This window comes from Macrotis lagotis, chromosome 3 (assembly GCF_037893015.1).
Source record: "Macrotis lagotis isolate mMagLag1 chromosome 3, bilby.v1.9.chrom.fasta, whole genome shotgun sequence".
Taxonomy (NCBI): Eukaryota; Metazoa; Chordata; class Mammalia; order Peramelemorphia; family Peramelidae; genus Macrotis; species Macrotis lagotis.
Window position 1 is genome coordinate 236,529,491 of NC_133660.1, and position 24,694 is coordinate 236,554,184.

Consider the following 24,694-nt stretch of genomic DNA (forward strand, 5'->3'; position numbering starts at 1 on the left):
ACCCTAATGGTAACATGGGGGTGATGATCAATCCTATTGGACTTGCTCATTCCATCAATACAATAATCAGGGACAAATTTAGAGCACCTGTGACAAAGAATACCATCTGTACCCATAGAATGAACTGTGGACTTTAAACAAAGACCAAAGTCTATTACCTTCAATTTTTTCGTTATTAAAAAAAGTGTCTTATGTACTACATAATTTTGCTATCTAATATTTTTTTTCTCAAGGATATGATTTCCTCTCCCAACACATTCAATTTCAATCAGTGTATAGCATGGAAACATTGTAAAGATTACCAGACTGCCTTCTGGGGGGGGGGGGTGAAGGAAAGATTGTGAACTTTAAAACCTTGCAGAAAATGCTACAATATTACTATTGTATATAATTGAAAAACAAATAAAATATTAATAAAATGTGGAGGAAAAGAAATCTTGTCCTACTCTTCTGCAACCCAAATGGAGTTTTCTTGGTGAAGATATTAGAGCAAATTAAAATTAAATTTGAATTGAACTCTTTATCTTTATATTGCCAATATCAGTTAGTGCTCCATTGATAATGGGCACTTAAATACCTGTTGAGTTGAATTGTTTATACTAATTTCAAAGTACAATATTCATGCCTTAGGAGTTTCTTTTCATTTTGTTTTTGACATTTGCCTTTCTTATAAAAATAAAATGAATGACATGTAAATTTCCAAAACATTTGGGGGGGGGGGGCTTTGATTAAGTGGGCTGTAATTAATTGGAATTTTATTTTATAACATGTATTTCATAAAGATAAACTTTCTTCATTAATAGCTATCTTCATCATACCTGCAGTTTAACATTGTTACATATAGATGTTTAGGATTTGAAGGACTCTTAGAGATTATTAATCTTAGAGATTATTTCTGAGATTATAGATTAGTCCTTTAATTTTACAGAAAAGGTAACTAAGACCCAAAGCAACCTAGTGATGATTTATCCAGCATCACACAGACAGGATCAAAGCTGAATTTCTGTACTCCTCCTATCATACCCTTTCCCAATTAACATTACTTTTTTTAGTGAAAAAGTTCTTCACATTTTGAAATTTCTTGGAAAATATTGACAAGAATTGTTTGCACACTAAAAATCTTAGTTTCTACATTTGATCTGTGAAAATAAAAGTTTATTTAAACAGTGTTTGTTATTCTTTCTAGGATCTTGTTATGGACATCTTGAGAGTATTGAGTACTCCAGATTTAGAAGTACGAAAGAAAACTCTTCAGTTAGCACTAGACCTGGTGTCTTCCAGAAATGTTGAAGAGGTAAAAGCCAGCTTTGATTGTCATGTTTCATCCACTATAATATACTTTAATGTATAACTTGAGAACTTACTGTATTTGGTCTTGCAGCTGGTGATCGTCTTGAAGAAGGAAGTGATTAAGACCAATAATGTGTCGGAGCATGAAGATACTGACAAATATAGGCAGCTCCTTGTACGCACACTGCACTCTTGCTCTGTTCGGTTTCCAGACATGGCTGCAAACGTCATTCCAGTGGTAGGTGAAACCTGACTGGCTCAGACAGTTGTCTTGATTCAGTAAGCTTGGTTTCTCAGCCTTTAATACTTCCTAGGTTATATTAAGCAAAATAGGGAAGCAGAAATGAGCAGGGAGCCAGGAGGTTCTCTGAGATGCTGCTGAGAAACTGCAGCCCTGGGAAGCCATAATAGCATACACACCTGTCCCTGAGAGCAGTTGTTACTGTCCACTGAGGCCAATAAACATTAGGACTGGAAGGGACAGCCTCTTCCTTGGATGATAATATATTACCATGTTTTCCTGAATCCTCAGCAGGTGGTTTAAATTGTACTCTTCATGCTATTACAAAGATCATAAAAATTGGAGATTTACTTTCCTATCTTTTTAGAAGGTTTCCATTAAAATTTTAGTACTTTAAGATTCAATTATCTGGAAAATTCACTGAGAATCTGATTTTCTAAAATTTTATCTTTTTATGTCTTGGGATTTTTAGCTCCTAGTAAGCTTTCATTTATGAAATTATAAAAATTCATGACAATATTTGAGTTGTTGATTGACTACCCTTTAAAAGTCAATGTAAGAGAAAGAGAATACTTTTTCCCCCAACAGTGAATACACTCAATAACATTTTTTGCCAGCAGTATCTGCTTCAGTAGTTATGTCAAACAAGTCCCCCATTCAGCGTAAGATGAATATTTGTGTCCTTAATGGGATCATAGTTGCTAATGAGACCCAGCTTTGGCACCTGGGCAAGAGCAGTGACTTTAGACCCAAGTAAGGCTGGCTCCAACACTTACTGTGGGATCTTTTGTCTTCTTAAGCCGATAAAGCAATTCTTTGGAGGCTCAAGACCCAGATTCAGATTCTGTCCCTGCCATTAGTACTTATGAACCCCTTTTCAAATCATGTTAGTTTTCTGGGCCACAGCTTCTCTATCTGTATGTCAATGATCTAGAGAAAATGAATGATCCTAAGGAGGGTTGTGTGCATCCAGTGGGGAGGGGAAGTGGACAAGGGGTAGAAGAATATGGGACTAGTGAGCCATCTGTGCTCACTAGTGGGCACTTTGTATATGCTTGCACACTAATTCTCTTGAAGACTAGGTTTCTGACTTGGGCTCTCTATTTTCATGACTTATACAGTAGCTGCTATTGGGTTTTTTTTTTTATTTTAGCTAATGGAGTTTCTCAGTGACAACAATGAAGCAGCAGCTGCTGATGTCTTAGAGTTTGTCCGGGAAGCTATTCAGCGGTTTGACAATCTCCGATTACTTATTGTTGAGAAGATGCTTGAAGTCTTTCATGCTATTAAGTCTGTCAAGTAGGTTTAAAATCTTCCTAAAACTATTAACATGACATTTTGTCTCTTTTTCTCTTTGAAGATCTTAAGAATTGAAGTTGGAAGATAGCAAATCTAGTAGAGGAATATAATTTAGGGTAAATGGTCCAGAGAGGACCAGTGTCATTTTAGTGATTCCTTAATTTCTAGGGGAAAGAGTTACGATTTGAACAGTTAGTTCTTCCTTCACCACCTGGCTTTCTTAAAAATGTAACAAAAACTCAAGTGAGAACAGTATCTAAATAGATAGTGTCTTTCCAGTATCTTTAATCATATGTTAAACATTATATGTGATAACATAAATTAAAGAACAGGCTTTATCTAAAATTATGTCCCTTCATTAAAATAATCTGTTAGCAAAAATGGATTGTTAGATCTGAATTTTATTCCATTTAAGTACATATGACAGGCACCAAGATAGAATATCCACCAAGTAAAAGGCAACTGTAAAATGACAAATTTGTGCCTTAAAATGTTGATATCAGCATTTATATTGGTGAACAGATGTTACTTTCATGATAAGGAAAAAATCATATAAAGTACTCCCCATATATTATTATACTATAATATCATTCAACTCTTGTCATTTACCTATTTCTCTTTATGTTCAGCTGTAATGAAAATGTTAATGAAGATTCTGGTTAGTTCTTGTTGACAAACTTGGCTTCAACTCCTTCCTCTGTAAAATGAGGGTCAACTCTGTAAACAAGGTCATTTCTCATATCCTTTCCAGCTTTAATTGATACAATTCTGTTATGACATTTTTCTTTGTTTCAATTAGAATAATAATTTGTACTATTTATTTTTCAGTTTATTTAAAAGCTGGTACTGATAGTCTGCTGTCCCATTTATAAAATTAATTCTTTTTTCATAGTTTCAGAAGAATTTTTGTTTTAAGGTAGAGTAGCATAACCTTTCAAAGTGATAAAATGTAAGATGATAGAACTAAATATACTTTAGTATTGCCCTGAGTAGGTTTTACAAATAGAAAGAACCTTAGAAATCTTCTAGTCCAGCCCTCTCATTTTACAAATGAAGGAATTGAGGCCTAGAGATACAGTGAACATGCCCAATGGCACATATAATAATGGAAGGAAGCCCACACTAGGAAAATATTTTTGAAATTTAATTTTTACCCTTGTGTTTGTCATTTGTACTGGTAATATTTTAGAGTGAGTTTTAGTTCTTAACTAGGAATAAAACATATAATTTTCTTGTTAAGAAATGCAGTGTGTGTGTGTGAGAGAGAGAGAGAGAGAGAGAGAGAGAGAGAGCGAGCCTTCTTTACAGTATTATCCATAGTTCCTTAGAGTCATTATAATCTTGGGTTCTTGTCACAAACTTGAAAATCTAAGTGGAGATCTTTTTTTACTAGGACTAAGTTCAGTTTTCTGGATCAGGGTTCATAGTGCACTTGTTTTTTCTTCTGTTAGAATTTACCGAGGAGCTTTGTGGATTCTGGGAGAGTATTGTAGTACCAGAGAAGACATTCAGAGTGTGATGACTGAAGTCCGCAGGTCACTGGGGGAGGTATGTCTTTACTTATTTTGTATATTCTTAAGTGGTGTATTTTATCTACACTAACTAATGCAAAAGTTAGGGGAAAAGAATGGCCTGGGATTTTATTAGTCTAAGGAAGTTCGATGAGAACTTCCCTTTCTTGACTTAGGTCAGTATCTTTTCTGGCCTGACTCAGATTAAGATGTCATTGGGGGGGCGGCCTTGGAGTCAGGAGTACCTGGGTTCAAATCCATTCTCAGACACTTAATAATTACCTAGCTGTGTGGCCTTGGGCAAGCCACTTAACCACATTTGCCTTGCAAAAACCTTAAAAGAAAAAAAAGATGTCATTGGAAAGTATTTAGCAAAATAAATAAAAATATGATGACAACAAAATTTTTAAAACATACTTTATATGTCTTGAAAGAATCCTTAAGGGGGACGGAGCCAAGATGGTGACAAGAGAGCAATGTCTCTTAGAAGCTCTCTCATAAAACTTATAAGCTAAGGACTCTAACTAAACTTTCGAGAGACAGAACCCACAGAGAGGCAGTTCTCCTACTCAAGGTAACCTGGAAAAAGAGCAGAAAGGCTCTGCTCCCCGGGGTCGAAAGGGGGGCCTGCCAGAGGGAAAGAACTTCAGACTCCCAGAGGCAGCCCCAGCATGCTGGGAGCCGCAGCTCACAGAAGCAGGGGAGTCTCCTGAGCTACACCCCGGGGAGCACCAGGCACAAAGTGGTGGAACAACAGGGACCTCTGCCAGAGTGAGCACATGAAGCCCAGCCCTCAGGGCACACAGGAAGCAAAGTGGTCTTTTTGGCAGCCCAGATCCAGGAACAGAAGCAGGCAGAGCTATAAGCAGGAGCCCCCAGGGCATGAGCCCATTGAACCTAGGGAGGGGAGTGAAGAGAGATTGCAGAGCTCTGTCCTCTGCCTCTGGAACGGGACTCTGGGGTTCTGACCAAATTCAGATCCTGATTGCAGTCTAGGCCCCCCCCCAACAGAATAGCAGGGCCCCCCCCCACCTCAGCCCTGTGGCAGAGGGGGGCGCTTATGGTCATTCACAGACCAGGAGGGAGGACAGAGCCTCACACACTGAGACCCTTGTGGGAGTGTCCCAAAAGCTCAGGAAGCACCCCAAAACCAGGCCCAGGCTGGGAAAATGAGCAAGCAGAGAAACAAGAGAAAGACTATTGAGAAATATTTTGCAAATGAGCCCAAGAAGGATCAAAATACTCAGTCTGAAGATGAGGAAGCACAAGCTCCTGCATCTAAAGACTCCAAGAAAAAACAGAAATTGGGCTCAGGCTATGACAGAGCTCAGAAAAGACTTTGAAAATCAAATGAGGGAGTTGGAAGAAAAACTGGGAAAAGAAAGGAGAGAGATGCAGGAAAAACATGAGAATGAAGTCAGCAGCTTAGTCAAGGAAATCCAAAAAAATGCTGAAGAAAATAGCATGCTAAAAACCAGCTTAGGTCAAATGGATAAAACAGTTCAAAAAGTTATTGAGGAGAAGAATGCTTTAAAAGGCAAAATTGGCAAGATGGAAAAAGAGATAAGAAAACTCTCTGAGGAGAACAAATCCTTCAGACAAAGAATAGAATTCAGCGAGATTGATGAATTTACCAGAAATCAGGAATCAATACTTCAAAACCAAAAAAAAATGAAAAATTAGAAGAAAATGTGAAATATCTCATTGAAAAAACAACTGAAATGGAAAGCAGACTTAGGAAAGATAATTTAAAAATTATTGGAATACCTGAAAGTCATGATCAGGAAAAGAGCCTTGATATCATTTTCAAAGAATTACTACAGGAAAATTGCCCTGATATCCTAGAAGCAGAGGGCAAAATAGAAATGGAGAGAATCCACTGATCCCCCCGAAGAAAGAGATCCCAAAAAACCAACCCCTAGGAATATCATAGCCAAGTTCCAGAACTCCCAAGTCAAAGAGAAAATATTACAAGCAGCCAGAAGGACACAGTTCAAATACCGTGGAGCTGCAGTCAGGATCACACAGGACTTAGCAGCAACTACATTGGAAGCTTGTAGGGCTTGGAATATAATATACCGGAAGGCAAAAGAGCTTGGAATGCAGCCAAGAATGAACTACCCAGCAAGGCTGAATGTCCTCTTCCAGGGAAAAAGATGGACTTTCAATGAACCAGGGGAATTTCAAATGTTCCTTTTGGAATGGCCAGAGCTGAACAGAAGGTTTGATCTTCAGATACAGGACTCAGGTGAAGCATAAAGATTGGAGGAGAAGGGGAAAATATGAGGGACTTATGAGGATGAACTGCATGTATTCCTGCATAGAAAAATGACACTGATAATACTCATATGAACCTTCTCAGTTAATAGAGCAGGTAGAGGGAGCTTTTATAGTTGAAGCACAGGAGAGAGCTGAATTTGAAGATAAAATATGGTGTAAAAATGGAGTCAATAGGAAAAAAGGGAAATGTGATGGGAGAAAGAAAAAGGAGAGGGGGAATAGGCCAAAATATCTCATATAGTAAGTTTTTTATTACAATGAGCTATTGCAATATGGAAGGGGGGGAAGGCAAGGGTGAATGAGGGAATCTTCACTCTCATCAGAGTGGCTAGGAGAAGAAACAGCATATATACTCAATGGGGTATAGGCATCTGGAGTAAGAAGGAGGGGGGAGCAGGGGGAAGGGGTGGGGATGTGAATAAAGGAGGAGAGGATGGACCATGTGGGGAGAGTGGTCAGATATAATACATTTTCCTTTTTTATTTATAGCAAGGGGCTGGGATTGGATGGCCTGTCTGGAACCATAGGGCCAGGTGGATGCTGGGCCTAAGGGGTGGTAGGGGGGCTCGAGGCCTCTTGGCCCCAGGACCAGGGTTCTGTCTGCTGCGCCATTCAGCTACCCTACAGCAGAGTCAGAGTGAATGGAGAGAGAAAATATAGTACACGGTAGTGGAGAAATACAAAAGGAGGGAGTTGCAATCAGCAATGGCAATGGTGGAAAAATATAGAAGTAACTTTTGCGATGGACTTATCATAAAGAATGTGATCCACCCATGACAGAGTTGTTGGTGTTGGAACAAAGAGTGAAGCACATTTTTTATTATTATAATTTTGGGGGTGCAAATGGGGCTGGGTGGCCTGCCCGGAGCCATATAGCAGGGTGATCTTTGGGTGTCTGAGGCCGGAATCGGAACTGGGTGCTCCTGGCTCAAGGGCCAATGCTCTGTCCACCACCCAGCCACCCCTACTATTATTACTATTTTATTTTATTTTGGGTCTTTTTTTTTTTTCTTTTTTTGGTTTTTGCAGGGCATTGGGGTTGGGGTGGCTTGCATGACACATGGCTGGGTGATTGTTGGGTGTATGAGGCCAGATATGGGTTGGGTACTCCTGGCTTCAGGGCTGGGGCTCTGTCCATTGCGCCATCTGGCCATACCTACAATTATTACTATTATTTTTTTAATTTCAGTTTTTTCTCTCCCCTTTACTTTATCGCTCAAGTGAGTCTATATTTTGTGTGGGGAGGGGGGTATTCTGTTTACTCTTAAACAAGAATATTTTATTAATGTATAAAAAACACTTGTACAAAAAGAGAATAAATAAATATAAAATAAAAATAAAAAAAGAGAAGGAATCCTTAAGTATGGTTCAATGGTCCCATCTTTATTTTAATGGGACACCCCTGGTCTAGAGCACCAAGAAGGGAAGAGAATTGCTTGAGCAGGACTTAGAGCCAAGTTTTTCTGATTTCAGAATTACCCTTGTAGCTATGTGCTGCCTCTCCCAGAACAGATATGATACTGAAAAATGTTTATGAACTTTATGGACCATTTGAGACTTTCATTCTGAAGTTCATATACAGGTGTTAAGATGGAAAGGTGAATATTTTTAGTAAAGCCTAGCATTGTGTTCAGTGTCCATAGCTGAGAGTTGGGAGTCTGGGTCCTTATCTCAGCAGCTGTGTGATTTTGTAGACTTCAACTTCTGCTGTGGCATGAGAGAATTGAACTAAAAAAAGTCTCATAATTCCCCCAATTTTTTTATTTCTTGGATTCTATAAAATTGTATTTAATAGTCATTTTGCTTTGGGAATATTACTAGATTTAGTATTTTTAAAAAAGGACCCAGGCTGTTTCTTTCTATGTAACCTTGGGCAAGTCACCAATTTTTCTGGGCTTGAGTTCCCCTTATTTGTCAAATAAAGAGTGTTGGATGAGAAAATCTCAAAGGTGTCTGTAATTCCAGCTGTCTACAAATTTATGGATTCTACCACCTCTGCTCATGAGTTATCTGATGATAGAAAAATCCTTTAGTCTCCCCTCATCAACAAAATGAAAGTAATGATAGACTACTACCTCAAAGAGTTAAGATTGAATCAGTTACTGTCTGTGAAAGCATTTTGTAATCAGAAAACACTGAATAAATATAAGCTGTCATCTAAAGTAGGGCTGTCCAAAATGCAGTTTGCCTGTGGGTTTACTCAATGCTTTAGTAAACGAAGTTGAGCTACCACAGAGCTCTCACTAAAATGGCAAATCAAAATATGTTGTTGTTTCAATAAAAACTTAAAGTGGGGCAGCTAGGTGGTCCAGTGGATAGAGCACCGGCCCTGGAGTCAAGAATACCTGAGTTCAAATCCAGCCTCAGACACTTAATAATTACCTAGCTGTGTGGCCTTGGGCAAGTCACTTAACCCCCTTTGCCTTGGAGAAAAAAACAACAACTTAAAAGTAAGGTTGGTCAACCTTGATCTAAAGTAGCTGGGAAGTATTCAGATGATGAAGAAGATAAATTTGACAACTGGGCAGAGTGACCTTCCTTGAGACAAATATTTTATGATTAATATTTCAAGGGAAGAGGGGGAAAAAATAGAAATGTGAACTGAGAAGACAGGAATAAGTGGAGTTGGAGTATATGAGCATGAATAATTATTAGCAAATAACCTTTTTTCCATTTAAAAATTCTCTTTTTAAAGATTACACTTTCTGAGAACAGAAGTGAGATGATTAAGTAATAAAAATATTATCTAAAATGAGGAGCATGTTGCCAGCTTTGTTATTTCTGTGGTTGAAATTGTTGCTAGAGTCATGTTTCTGGTTGATCCTAGATCCCAATTGTGGAATCAGAAATCAAGAAAGAAGCTGGTGAATTAAAACCTGAAGAAGAAATCAATGTGGGGCCAGTTCAGAAACTGGTGACCGAGATGGGTACTTACGCTACTCAGAGTGCTCTCAGCAGTTCCAGACCAGCCAAAAAGGAGGAAGACAGGTAACCATGTCATCTGGACTCTTAAGAATTCTAACTTACAGACATAAGTGGCTTTTTGATTACAAAGTGCTTCATAAATGTTGTCTCATTTTTTTCATTAAAAACCCATTGTAGGGGCAGCTAGGTAGTACAGTATATAGAGCACCAGCCCTTGGAGTCAGGAGTACCTGAGTTCAAATCTGCCCTCAGACATTTAATAATTACCTAGCTGTGTGGCCTTGGGCAAGCCACTTAACCCCATTGCCTTGCAAAAAAAAAAAAAAACCTATTGTGCAGATGATGAAGTTCAGCTCCATTAGTCACTTTGCATAGTTCATGATTTTCATTCTCATGGGAGTCATTCTATTTCACATCTTTACAATTTCATTCTTGAGAGCATCCCATCCTCAAGCTTAATTCCCTTGTCAAACAATAGAATGTTGAAATCTTTCTCTACTTTCCTTGAACTCTTTGAAAATCTGCTCTGCAAGATCTCTAGTCTCCTTTATGCATTATGAATGGCAATTGGAATTTAGTATGCCTTGGGTTTCTTTAGTACTTTTTTCATCATAATCTGCATTTTTTTACTTTCTTGTCCATTTGGTTCTTGCAGTGATATATACTTAATTATAGAAAATAACATTTCTTCTGGGCCATATATCTCATAAAAATGCTTTATTAAAATTGTAACTAATTTACATTTTACTTTGAAAGCTGTAAAATATTTTACTTATGGTGTATAAAATGTATACCATTCTCATTTTTTTTTCTCTCAACCATTCTGAGACAGGTAGCAAAACTTTTTTGATTTTATAATGAAAAAACTAAGGCTCAGACCATTCCTCAATTAATAAATGGTCAAAGGATATAAATGGGTAATTTTCTAAGTAGCAATTGACATATGAAAAAAATACTCCAAATCGTTAATAGTCAGAAAAATTCAAATTAATGCAACTCTGAGGTTCCAACTCATACTGGACAGGTGACAAATCAGGAAATAAAAGTTGCTGAAGAGGCTTTGGAACAATTGGCACATGAATGAAAGCACTATGGTAACACTACAAGTGATCTAACCTTCCTGGGAACTTTCTGAAGCTATGCCTCCAAAGGCACTAAATAGCCATATGCCTTTTGACTCAACCATCCTTCTCAAAGGTCTGTACCTCCAAAGAGAACAATGAAAAGACAAAAAGACGCACATTTGCAAAAATACCTAGAGTAGTTCTTCTGGTAGTGTCAGAGAACTGGAAACTCAGGAGGTGCTCATTAGCCTAGGACTGTCTGCACAAGTGATGCTACTGTGCTATAAGAAATGATGAAGGGGAGGTTTTGGAGAAGCCTGGGAAGACTTGTATGAAAAAGTCTGCAAAGTAAGCAAAACTAGAGAACAGTTTAAATAATAACAACCTTGTAAAGATAAATACAGCCTTGGAAAGTCTTAAGAACTCTGACCTTCATAGAGGCCAACCACAATTCCATAGGATCAATGATGAAATTTCCTAGTTGCAGAATGGGACATATATAATCTGTTTCTGACCAACATGGGAATTGGTTTGCCTTGATATTGCCTATTTGTTTCAAGTGTCTTCTCCTCACTCCTACCTCCCTATTTGGGAAGGGAAAATAAATACTGACTAATTGAAACCAAAACTTAAAAGACAAAAGAGAAAACAGAGATTCTTTAAGAGTCTGGGTGGAAACACCAATGGACTTGTGCTCTAGCCTCCTTGTCTTTCCTCAAAAAGAGGAGACACAGGAAACAAGAGCCTTGCTCCATGGGACTTGGAGTATGCCAGTGGGTATGATTTTTACCAGTGTTAAGCTGCCTCTTGTTTCTTTCCCCTCAGGCCTCCACTTCGGGCATTCCTCCTTGATGGGGACTTCTTCGTTGCAGCCTCCCTTGCCACAACTCTGACCAAGATTGCCTTGCGTTATGTGGCCCTGGTTCAGGAGAAAAAGAAACAAAATGTAAGTTCATCCATCCAAGCAGTCATTGTACAAAAATTGACTTGTTTGGCCCCAGATCCACCCTCAAGCAACCCAGTCTAGATGAAAATACAAGTATCTATGAGAGGGGGGTGGCTAGGTGGTGCAATGGATAGAGCACTGGCCTTGGAGTCAGGAGTACCTGGGTTCAAATCCGATCTCAGACACTTAATAATTACCTAGCTGTGTGGCCTTGGGCAAGCCACTTAACCCCAGTATCTATGAGAGAAAGCAGATTGTGCTATGTGTCCTAAGAAAGGTGCAGGCAGAAGCTTAGGGGTATTCCAAGGAGGCACAAGGTGCTTCTGGTTCAGGGAACCAGAGTATCCTGCTCAGTGGAAGTGATATTTTGCTGGTAGGAATTGAACTATCAGAAATGACAAAAGTGAAATGACATTTCACCTGAAAGGAATATCATGAGCCAAAGTGGGGAAGTGTAGGATCTATTTGGGAAATGGCAAGTGGTTCAGTTTAACTGGAATGTGTAGAGGGGAGTAATTGGAGAAGGCCTTGACATGAAGCTTGAAGTCTGATTCCATAGAGCTTTGAATGCCAGACTAAAGATTTGAATATTATCCTCTAGACTGTTTGGGTACTGTTTCAAATTTTTGGCAATTAAATATTGGGAAAAAGGATGTAAAAAGTTTGACTTTGTTTCCTAGTATAATAGGTATGTTAAAATTCTAAGGCAAACTTTTTTCCATTATAGTCTTTTATCGCTGAAGCTATGCTGCTCATGGCCACTATTCTTCATTTGGGCAAATCCTCTCTTCCCAAGAAGCCAATTACAGATGATGATGTAGACCGTATCTCATTGTGCCTCAAGGTCTTGTCTGAGTGTTCACCTTTAATGAACGACATTTTCAATAAAGAGTGCAGACAGTCCCTTTCTCACATGCTGTCTGCTAAACTGGAAGAAGAGAAGCTCTCACAGAAGGTATGGTGCCTCAGAAATTGTTTCTGCTGTCCTGTGTGCTCTGGCATGTAGATCTTTTTTTTTAATCACAGTCATGTAGAAGGCAAACTTCTCATCATACTGAGGAGAGCTCTGTATTGTTTTCTCAACCTAGAAAGAGTCTGAAAAGCGGAATGTGACTGTCCAGCCTGATGACCCTATTTCCTTTATGCAACTCACTGCTAAAAATGAAATCAACTGTAAGGAGGACCAGTTTCAGCTGAGCCTGCTGGCAGCAATGGGAAACACCCAGAGAAAGGAAGCAGCCGACCCCCTGGCATCAAAGCTTAACAAGGTAAGAGAAAATTTGAAGTTCTCCAAAGCTTTAAGTCTTTCGCTTAAGGAATATTTTTTTAAAATTTTCTTCTGTAATTATGTTAAAAACATTTAGAGGGGCAGCAAGGTGGCATAGCTGAATGACCTTGGGCAAGTCACTTAATCCCATTACCTTGTAAAAATCAAAAACCAAAACATAATATTTAGAAATACATAGTTTAGGGGTAGCTAGGTGGTGCAGTGTTTATCCACCAAGCCTGGAGTCAGGAGTACCTGGGTTCAAATCTGGTCTCAGACACTTAATAATTACCTAGCTGTGTGGCCTTGGGCAAGCCACTTAACCCCATTTGCCTTGGAAAAACACCAAAAAAAAGAAAGAAAGAAATACATAGTTTAAAAAGAACATCAGCTGACTTGATGTCATTTATTTTCTGTTAAATGTCCCTGCCTTAGTTGGCAGTTTTTAAGTGCAAAAAAACTTATGAGCTTTTGGTTGTGGTTTTTAGAGTGTTCAGTGATTCATAAATTCTCTCTTAGGCCTGTTTTCTAGTTCATTTATTTAAAACATACTTTATGTATTCTAATTTTTATAGACATTTAACTTTGTTCTAATAGTTCTTGTAGTCTTATGGAATCATTGATTTCTTATTGCTTCACTCTACTTTTCAGGTAGTTCAGTTTACTATGAGGGGAAATTACTTTCTTTCAATTTTTCAAAAGTTCTAACTCAATTTTTTTTATTCCTAATTAAATTGTTTTCTTATTTATAGAGTAAAATATTTTATAAAATTTCTGTTGGGGGGTTTGCCCCTGGGCTTCTCTTAACCCATAGAACTTTTTCATTGCTTTTGGAATTTTTTATTTACTTATGTATCCAACTTGGTTTCTTGGATTGGGCCTATGTGCCAGGTCCAGACTTTACTCACACTCTTAAATTGGTGTAGGCAGACCTCCTCTGATCCTGTCCCTTCTTTAGTCTGGATGTTGTTGTTGTCACAGTTCTGGATGGGGTGGAACAAGATCCTTCCTTCTGCTTGGATTCTGTCACTGTCTCCTTGTGGTCCTGTCACCTGCTGGGGCCCTGACAGACTCCAGTCAGATGTCAGAGATTGGACATTGTACTGGTGGCTAAGGCCTTCTAAAAGGCCCGTTAGTGTCTGGTCTCCTGTTGAGGCTCTGAGGGGCATGCTGATCTTGGGGTTCTTGCAAGGTCTCCAGCATTATCTGAGTATCCTAAAGTATGCTCTATCTCCCTACGTAAGGACCTGTAGGACTGACTCCCTCCCCCATTTACCAGAGCTTGTACTGTCTTCTGTATTTCTGACTCATCTTCTTTTCTGGGAGATGTAGGATTCTGACCATCGTTTGGTCCATTTCTGAACTGGATGGAAGAGCTGATGAGGGTTCCTCTTGGGTCTCTTGATCATTACTCTGGTTTATTGTTAGTTCTTTCTGGCACAGTTCTAGAAGAGGTAGATTTCTCTATAAGTTTTCAAGTCATCATCTTAACAGGAAGCCCTCTGCACAATATGATCTCAAACAAAATAAGTTAACATCCTTTTGTTCATATCCATAAAGAGGAAGCTTCTGCATCCATAGGTACTATTACAGAAAAACATCTCACTACTATGAGTTTAGTTTGTCTATGCCTGCTGTCTCAACATGTCCAGAAAACCTGTACTTGAAGTTGCAAACACAGAATATTAGAAGTGAACTGGGCTTCAGAGCTTTTAAATTTAATGACAAAGAGATTCTGAAGACCAGAGGGAAAGTGACTTACTGAGATTATATAAATATGACAATAGTGGACTCAAAGACAGATTTCTTGCTTCCCAGTTTTTCTTTCTACTAATGTATTCTTTTTTTCCCCTCAGAAAGGGAAAAGTGATCATGATAAGGAAGAACAATATGTTAGAATTTTTAAACTTTATTTCCCTAGGGTTATTTGTAAGATATATGTCATATCTTTCCTCTGATAAGCTAAAAGGAATGGAAGTCTGGAAATCCATTTTAATATTAGGATTTTAGAGTATTCAAATTATACATTAGTTGAAAGTCTGCTGTAATTGCTGAATAAATCTTAATTCTCCACATCCACTTGGGAGAATATTTTTAATGCCTTGTATTAATTTCCCTCTTAGGTATTCTAGAAAATGTTTATCTGGGATATTGCAACTACCATAGAGTAGCTTAAGAGATCCAAACAACACCGTGTCAGATGTCTACAAGGTGGAATCATTTGGCATACAGATACTTGTTGTAAAGTTGATATCTTGGAAATCCAGTCATTCAGTAATCTCTTTATTTCTGTTTGGCAGGTTACCCAGCTGACTGGTTTCTCAGATCCTGTCTATGCAGAAGCTTATGTTCATGTTAACCAGTATGATATCGTTCTGGATGTACTTGTTGTAAACCAGACCAGTGATACTTTACAGAACTGCACACTAGAACTTGCCACGTTAGGTGAGGAAAGTTACCATGGCATCCTAGCTAAGAAGCTAAAACTCAGCTCTAGCTCTCATCTCTTGAATTGAAGAAATAACAGTTCAGATTAGTAGACTTCAGATAACTGTAGTTTTCAAACTCCTAACCTGGGACTTTTTTTTTTTTAAAGCATCAAAATGCTATTTTCCTGGATCTGAACTCTTTTCTAGATATTGGTCAGTAGCTTACAAAACTACAATTTCTAAATATATTCTAGTTATATTTTGTTTATTAAAGTGACATTGTTCAGTTGAACACGGAAAGCTTTAGCATAACAATGATCTGAATTACTTTTGGGGTATCATTTGATATAATGAATTAAATACTGCACTTAACAATCAGAGCTTTGCAACTCAGGTTTCCTTGAGCAATTCATTAAACTTGATAGTTGTGGTAAGTGTAGATTTTTCTGGGTGTCAGTGAAGGGAACAGCATGAAATAGAAGATTGTTATTGATACTGCACTCTTTAAAAACTGTTAATTTGCTCAGTACAGTACATAGACTTTGTAACTTAAGCAAAATCAAGCAGGGGCTCGTTTGCAATGCTCCTCACCTTAGTGGGATCTTTTTTGTTCTTGATCCCTTTTTTTCCCTTGCCCTTAGCCTATTGCAATAGTTTGAAATAGATTACATATCTACTTTCTTTCACATTTTGAAAAGCAAAAATGCAGTGTTCTTAAGGGTTATTAGTACCTGGGATGGCCATGTAAGTCAGAAAAATGGAGGGAGAGGGGGAGTCTTAAACTGCAAAGAATCCTCCTCCCTGTTTTCTTTGCTGCAACTTGAGATCTGTATGGAGACATTTGTAGAAACTCTTGAAAATAGACAAATTTGTCCTTATTTTGTATGGTCAAATATCTCCCTTAATTTAGAATGCCTTACATCTTTAACATGAGATCATCTTTGTCAAAAGTTTAAGTAAATGGATTGAAATGAATGATCAGCACTATCATTCTGGATCTCTGGGGTAATCTGATGAAGAATCACTCTAAAATTATTCTGAGGTTTCCAAGTTTTAAAACAAATAAAAGTGCATAGACTGCATTTTAAATGAAAGATAAACATTGGCATAACTGAATGTTTCCCCCTTTTTGCTGTTATAATAAACTAAAACCTTAACTAAGCTCTGTTTTGATGTCTAAGACCTTAACATATACAAACTAAATTTTTTTTCCTCCTTCAGGGGATCTTAAACTTGTGGAAAAACCATCTCCTTTGACTCTCGCACCTCATGATTTCGCAAATATTAAGGCTAATGTTAAAGTGGCTTCAACAGAAAATGGAATTATTTTTGGTAATATAGGTAAGTTGTTATGCTTATTGTACAATACCACATCTGGGGCAGACATCATGAAAAAGGTCATCTGAAGAAAGTGGGGAGTGGTATGAGATTAAATATTCTTTGAGGTCATAGACTTTGTCTTATACAACATTTTTATCCCTCCAAAAGATATCTAGCACAGTACATTAGTATTTCATATATTTCTTTGGCATGGCCACCAAACCCACATCATAGCCATTCCATCCCTTCACTGTATTCATGAATAGATAACCTCCAAAAATCGTTTCATAGGATCAGCACACTGGTGATAAGCCAGGTGACTGATCCATAGTCTCTTATCAAGTCTGTCTTCAACTCCTTTCCAATGTGGTTTGGACTTGCCAACACTTGTACTCTTGTAACAGAGTCTTTAAGGAGCCAGGGTTATGTCCATATTGTCTTCAATTAGATGTCAGAGAACAGCACACAATACTAGGCACATATTTGTTGGTTTATACTACTTATTGAATTAAAAAAATTAAGGTTAATGTTGAAATGAAAGAGAAACCCTCTTAAAAATGAGATTTTAAAGTATGTTTTGTTTTTGCAAATGTTATGGTCATGTTTTTCATTTGGATGAATTAATCTGCCAGTCTTACATATGGGGGTTTTGTGTGTTTTTAAAATTATATCTACAGTATATGATGTATCTGGAGCAGCAAGTGACAGAAACTGTGTGGTCCTCAGTGACATTCACATTGACATCATGGACTATATACAACCTGCTACTTGTACTGATGCTGAGTTCCGCCAGATGTGGGCAGAATTTGAGTGGGAAAACAAAGTAAGTACATAGGGAAATGGTGGGCTCCTTGGACTTACTATCCTCTATACTTTTTTTGTTAGTATAGTAGTAGAGTTTTCTAGTGAAATCTTTTTCGGGGCAGCTAGGTGGCACAGTGGATAGAGCATTGGCCCTGGAGTCAGGAGGACATGAGTTCAAATGTGACCTCAGACACTTTAATAATTATCTAGCTGTGTGGCCTTGGGCAAGCCATTTAACCCCATTTGCCTTGCAAAAATACCTAAAAAATCTTTTCCCCTGACAAGTGACAGAAACAGAAAGATAACCTCTAACTTCTTTAGCCCTTTCCTACCTCCTAGAAATTTAGCATTGTAGTCTTAACAAGAAAGCAATCATGTGGTTTAAGTTTCCCAAAAAAAGCTATTTGCTGTTTTCATACGTAAATTTAGCCACTGCAGAGTTATTCTAACTGATCAAAATGTTATAGGCTATGTCCCAGATAGGAATGAAAGATGACTGAATCCAGTTGCTACAAGGGACTGACTGGATACAAACAGTTATTTCTAAAGACATGCATCAGTCATTACTTCCATCTTTGGCAACTGTTGTAGATGTTCAGCATGAAGTATAATTTGTTTTTGTGAGATCATTCATGTCAAAAAGTATTCATTCTGGAATCCAATTTAAAGGGAAATGTGAGAAATCAGTAGTTCCTCTGAAAGCAATGAGTTTTTTCCCCTTTGATATAAAAAAAATGCTATAATTTTGCAATTATAACAATTTTTGCAACACTAAGAAATTAATGTAATGATTTTTTTTCTTTTTTAAGATCATAGCATTTTAGACTTGAGACTTTAGAAGTTATCTTAGACTCATTTCTCCCCCCCTTTTTTATTTTTTTAAACAGAATCTGAGGCCCAGAAGTTGTAAAGCCATTTAGTGTAGATCTGGGAATAGAACAGTTTCCCTAACTCCCTCCAAAGGTCTCATTTTTCTTTTTATTTCTCTTTACAGGTGACAGTTAACACAAATATAATTGATTTAAATGAATATTTACATCATATACTAAAGTCAACCAATATGAAGTGCCTCACTCCAGAGAAGGTAATACTGTGTTTGAATTTGCTATATTTGCTATAGGACAGTCCAGGGTGACCTCCTAATGAGAATCTACTATAATAAAAATTTATTTAAATTTAACCTACTGAGTGACCAATCCAGTTTCCCCCCCTTCTTCCTTTCTACCCAATTAATCCTTCCCCATTTTTCTAGAGGCTTTTCTAGAGTTTCTTTAAGAAATTGTTTTTGTTCTTACCAGGAAATACTAGCAACTCTCCTAACTTCCACCTACCTCTTTCCATCCCTCTTATTCCAAACAGCCTACCATTTGTAGTATGATATGAAACAAAATGTGTCTGCTGGTAAACAGAATGGTTTTCATTGAAATATAGAGTCATTGGCTTCTGGTTGATATAACACTCATAGGATTCCAAGCCCTGCAAACAAAAACTTATATGAGATACCTGATGTTGCTTGCTGGGCCCTTGGGTGAAGTGTTGAAATTATTTTTATTCTCTTTCAGGCCCTTTCTGGATACTGTGGCTTTATGGCTGCCAACCTCTATGCCCGTTCCATATTTGGAGAAGATGCACTTGCAAATGTCAGTATTGAAAAACCAATTCATCTTGGACCAGAAGCCCCAGTTACTGGCCACATACGAATTCGTGCAAAGAGTCAGGTATTGATTATCCTTTTTTTGTACTATCTTTGTATCTTCTGCTCTTTGAATAAAGGAAAGAAAATTGTCTGTCTACACAGATCTGTGTAACAATTTTGCCTGGAAATAAGGCATCTCTTAATAGGCAAAATGGTTGATTCACTTATAATGTGTCCCATTGGGGACCATCATTCTGAATATTGTGTGTAAAACCTCTCTGCCTCTCATATAACTTAGTTGAAATAGATCCCTTTCCCATAAAAATTGCTAGAGCCCAAGGTTTATCACAGAGCAGAAAATCAGAAAATTTTAAGAGTGTTTTAGAGATCATCTAATCCAGGGTCCCACCCATTGTAGGCATTTCCTCTATAGCATCCAGGTCATCCAGCCTCTCTTTATCTATTTATGTATTTATTTTTTGTTTTGGTTTTTTTTTTTGCAAGGCAGTGGGGTTAAGTGGCTTGCCCAAGGCCACGAAGCTAGGTAATTATTAAGTGCCTGAGGCCAGATTTGAACTCAGGCACTCCTGACTCCAGGGCCTGTGCTCTATCTACTGCCCCACCTAGCTGCCCCCAGCCTCTCTTTAAACACTTCTAGTGACAGTGTGTTTACACTGTGACAGCTAGTTTACAAAGTATCCCATTACAATTCTGGAGAAGTCTCATTGTTAGAAAGTTTCTTCTTGTGTTGAACCGAACTTTTCCCCTTCTTCATTTCCACTTAATGATCATAGGAGTCAGAACTAAATCCTTTCAAAAACATTCCTGACAAAAGGATTTGGAAAGTCAGTCCAGCCTCTGAATAAAGGCTTCTAGTTATGAGAATTTCATTATTTCCTAAAGCAGCCTGGCCTATTTTTGAGTATCTCTGATCTTTAGATAGCTTTTACTGGGCAGCTAGGGTAGCACATGAATAGAGCCCTGGCCCAGGAGTCAGGAAGACCTGAGTTCAAATGTGGCCTCATACATTTAATAATTACCTAGTTGTGTGACCTTGTGCACATCCCTTAATTCCATTGCCTTGCAGAAAGAAAAAAAAAAGTTTTTCTCTACAGTTAGCTCAGATCTATTTCTCACCAACTTCTACCCATAATTCCTAGTTCTGCTCTTTGGGGACAAGTAGAATGAAACTAAAATTTCTTTAATTTTAATCTTTCAGATTTTAGAGACAACTATTTTTCTCTCCTCCCAAGTCTTCTCTTTGCCAGCTACATCCCTGCTTCAGTACCCTGCTCTTTGTATTGCATGATTTCCTTTTCCTTCAGGAACATAGTGGCTTCTGGAAGCTCATCAGCTTCTCAGTGTCTTTCCTTAATATGGGACTCCCATAATAGGGCACAGTCCTTTAAATTTAGACTGACTGTGGTAGAATTTTTGTTCAGTCATGTCTTACTCTTTTTGATCAGTTTAGTATGCCAAAGTCCTTTCCATTTGGTTTTCTTGGCAAAAACAATGGAGTGCCATTTCCTTCTCCAGTGGATTGTGACAGAGGCTAAATGACTTGCCCAGGGTCACATAGCTAGTCTGAGGCTAAGTTTGAACTCAGGTCTTCTGATTCCCAGGCCCAGCATTCTATCCACTGTACCACCTACCTACCCAATGGCAATTGGGCTACTTGTCTCCCCTTTTCTGGAGTTTGTATCAATATAGCCAAAGATTAAAGTAGCTATTTTTGATTATGTCATACAACCAAAGATTAAATTAGCAATTTTGGCTATTTATGTCATTCTTTAATCTTTTAGCCTGCTCAGTGCCTCCCTTTCATATGACTTTTTGTCCAGTCTCTCTTTCCCTTTGGAGGGACACAGAATAAATGTGATTCTTTTTTCAGATGACAACCCTTCAGCAATATGAAGATAGTTTTCTGTCCTAAGTCTTCTCTTTTCAGAAGTAAAACACCTCCAGAATCATCTTGGTCATCCAGTTTGTCAGTTTCTCCTAAAACAGGTCCAGAATTGGTCTAATGCTCCTAATGTGGTCTAACCAGCATAGAACCTGACTCTTTCTTTTTACATTAACTTTGCAAAGCTATGCCTTCTATAAACGCAACACAAGAACTCTGAGAATTGGAATGGTGTTAGGTGGCAGCTACTTCTGATTCTGTTTATATGACTGTTAGTGAATTGGGACACCATACAAATGGCTCACTGCTTTTATGTGGTGTCAGAAATGCAAACATGATCTTTCTTCTTTACAGGGAATGGCCCTTAGCCTTGGAGATAAGATCAATCTGTCTCAGAAGAAAACTAGTGTATAAAAATCAGAAAAGGCCTTTTCAGATTTCCAGATTTAGGTATGTGTTTTGTTGGACTCCAAGCAATTTGTATTCCTTCATGCTCTGTGTAATGTAGAATCTGAGTTTGTGCTGAATGCATTCCAGCAGATAATTTATAACTTTTACCCTAAATCAAGACTGAGTTAAAAATTTCAGTTTATTTTTCTCTTTTGGTCTTAGCCATTCTGTGTACTGTCTTTAAAGCATATAATATCTTTCACATGTACTAAGACTGTTTCACAGTACAATAAATCTGTCTTCTTAGAACTTTTGTCATTTTATAAATAAATGCATTATTTGATTTGCTACTTACCTGTTTGTGTATTTTTTTGAATGGGATATGAGGTAGGGTTTGAATTTAGGTGCTTAAATTGTTTGGGGGGGGCAGCTAGATGGCATAGTACATAAAGCACCAGCCCTGAAGTTTGGAGAACTTGAGTTCAAATCCATTTTCAGACACTTAATACATGCTATCTGTGTGTGACCTTGGGCAAGTCACTTAACTCCATTGCCTCACCAAAAAAAATTGTTCTTTGATTATTCATTAACTTAGAGAATGTTAGAATTGGAAAGAGGCTTAGAGGTTGATTTCCAGGGTCTACAGGAGTGCCTCCAGGTCCCAGAGCTGTTTAATGCAGTGATGTGTGCTCACCTAATAGAACCAAGTATAGATCAACTCATCAGAAGAAAATATTTAGCAACTAATCTGTGTAATGTTGTATATTTTGCTTATGAAGAGATATAAATTTTTGAGGTATGATAATGAAAGAAACCTTAATTTACCTACTAGGTTGTGTTCATCTGTTTGAACGGTGACATTGTGGGAAACTACTGTACTAATTATTTTTGTAATTTGATAGAATTTAGCACTAGCAAATTAGGCTCAGATTAATTTAAGAAGACATTCATCTTCAGTATGAAGAAGTGTTAGGAAGTACACTTGTATATTTTGCACACACACATACACACTCACTGTCTCCACTAATAGAGTAGATTGATAGAATCAATAAGCCATTATCTATTTTTAAAGTCATTTACATGTGACTTTGGAGTATACTGTTTTATTTACTGTGAGTTCATATTGATTTAAATTAAATAGGATAACCACATTATGAAAACTAAGGTCAGAAGGATTTAGAAAACGCTCTACCTTGATGTCTACTTAATTGCTCTGCTTTCCACATTTTGTTGGCGATATTTAGAGCTAGGCACCATCATCCTTCAGACTGATATCAAGTAAATCAAATGTCTTGGTTTTAGAGTTGTTTTCTCCTAGCTAAATTTGAGAACATATCTTAAACCCCAAGCATCTTTACCTTTCAGGTCCTGTATTCCCACTATATTCAGAATGATCCAAGGGAAGGAGAGACCCACAATGCAGTAACTAAAGGGTATCCCGTTTCATAACCTGGATGAGAACTTAGTTATTTATCTGGACTACACAGAAGGAAAATCTACTCTTGATATCTTATATCAAGACACAAACCTATAAGTCACACAATTTTCCAGTAGCCAAAAAGAGTCCAATATTAAGGTAGAGTCATTCAAAACTGGAACGCATTTCTTTATTATAAGTAGGAAGTCTCAGTCACTTCCCAGCAAGTGTGTTTATCAAGTGACTAGATGAGCACTTGTTGAGGATACTCTAGAAGGGATTCATTCTATAAATTATATCAAGGATGGGTCCTTAGAGGTAGGTCATCTAGTCCAACTGCTTCTCGATTAATTCATTCTAGACTCTAAAATCTATTCTAGAGTATCCTTACCAAGTAGTATAAGTGCTTCTGAGAGCTCCAAGTACTAACATACAAACCTAACTGGTAGCTTCTATCAGTAGAGCGGAAAAAGGATTATTTGGAGATGGAAGAGATTGATACTTGCAGGTTGGAAAATAAATAGTAATATGTCAAGACTCCGGGATTTTGATTACAAGATCAAGTAGAAAATGCATTTTCTTATTTGACTCAATTCTTATTTGACTCAATTCTTTAAAAAAAACCACCATTTTTAAAAAAAAAAAACACCATCGGTGTTAGGTGGTGCAGTGTATAGAGTCAGGAGTACCTGAGTTCAAATCCGGCCTCACACTTAATAATTACCTAGCTGTGTGGCCTTGGGCAAGCCACTTAACCCCATTTGCCTTACAAAAAAATTAATAATAAAATAAAAATAAATAAAATAAGTAAAAATTAAAAAACCATCACCACCAAACTTGAGTTAAATATTCAATAGTCATTGTAAACAACTCTAGACACTTATTCATTATGGCATGGTGTGGAGATGATGAAGAATCGACATGACAATCTTGTTCTGGATAAAATATGGCGGGGGCAGATGTGGGTGTGGACTGTGAGTGAGTGTGTGTGTGTGTGTGCGCATGTGTGTGCGTGTGCACGCGATGGTTGTTTGTCCTTCATTCTGGAAGAGAACCATGACAGCAGGAAGGTGATACCATGACATGCAAGTGAATTGGTTTTCAGTGAGGGAGAACTGTGGAAAGTCATCAACCTGGTTTCTCCTCCACAGCCTTCTGGGTTCAGTGGCAAGATATGGATCAGGATAACTGGAGATGACCTTGAATGCAGTGGAAGACATTGGCCTTTTTAAGAAAAGGTCTTTATCAGGTTCCAGTTTGACTGAGGCAACCCTTACTCAGTGATTAAGGCAGGTAAGAGAGAAATGCAGTAAAAAAAGGTCTCTTACCTACCTAGTAAAAAAAAATCAATCTGGGAAAAGACCTTCAGGGTTTCTGGCCAAAATGGAAACAATTGCAATTTACATTCACTCTGAGCCAATCAGACCCAAACTATGGCCAAGTGAGGTTGGCCTGGGACCCTATGAATGGAATCTAAGCTTACTGTAGGGAAAGATGAATATATTCAAAGTGTAAACAGTATGGGGAGAAGATGGCCATTAATGGAGGCCTGGTTCTGACCAAATGGGCACTTTATATGTCTCTATAAGCTAATTGGTAGTTCTAGTAAGCTCAATACACTTTGCTCTATTTGTAGTTTTAATGAAATGAACATTCAGCTGGTCATTAGGAGACTTGTCTTCAACTTCCAAGTCTTCCATTCACCATATTTCAGCCTTAGGAAAGCAGGAGGAGGTACACACACTGGAGTCTAGAATGTGGATTGAACCAGGAAAGATGTGAGCATGGGCTGGGATAGGGACTTCCCCATGGAGCTCAGGATGGAGACGGCTCTAGGCTGGGAGGGTTGCTGGCAAGAAAATGGAAGAGTCCAGAGAGTGAGTAAATCTAGGAGTGTTCTAGTTCCCCTTACTTATCCTGGCACCCATTCTATTTCTCTCTTACACTATCATATCCCACACCCTACACCAGG

At 37.9% G+C, this 24,694-nt stretch overlaps 1 protein-coding gene across 1 annotated transcript in view; it reads left to right on the top strand.

Annotated features, from left to right (window-relative positions):
• COPB1 (COPI coat complex subunit beta 1) overlaps positions 1–21,425 on the top strand; it is a 35,429-nt gene extending 14,004 nt beyond the window's left edge. Inside the window, exons 9-22 of the mRNA XM_074230222.1 lie at positions 1,187–1,294; positions 1,382–1,528; positions 2,685–2,830; positions 4,282–4,378; positions 9,449–9,609; positions 11,436–11,556; positions 12,284–12,511; positions 12,645–12,824; positions 15,124–15,268; positions 16,474–16,593; positions 17,250–17,395; positions 18,371–18,460; positions 18,939–19,094; positions 21,270–21,425. Of these exons, the coding sequence (XP_074086323.1) occupies positions 1,187–1,294; positions 1,382–1,528; positions 2,685–2,830; positions 4,282–4,378; positions 9,449–9,609; positions 11,436–11,556; positions 12,284–12,511; positions 12,645–12,824; positions 15,124–15,268; positions 16,474–16,593; positions 17,250–17,395; positions 18,371–18,460; positions 18,939–19,094; positions 21,270–21,329 (1,905 nt within the window). The 3' untranslated portion in view covers positions 21,330–21,425. The remainder of the gene's footprint in view (positions 1–1,186; positions 1,295–1,381; positions 1,529–2,684; positions 2,831–4,281; positions 4,379–9,448; positions 9,610–11,435; positions 11,557–12,283; positions 12,512–12,644; positions 12,825–15,123; positions 15,269–16,473; positions 16,594–17,249; positions 17,396–18,370; positions 18,461–18,938; positions 19,095–21,269) is intronic.
• Positions 21,426–24,694: the final 3,269 nt, after the last annotated feature.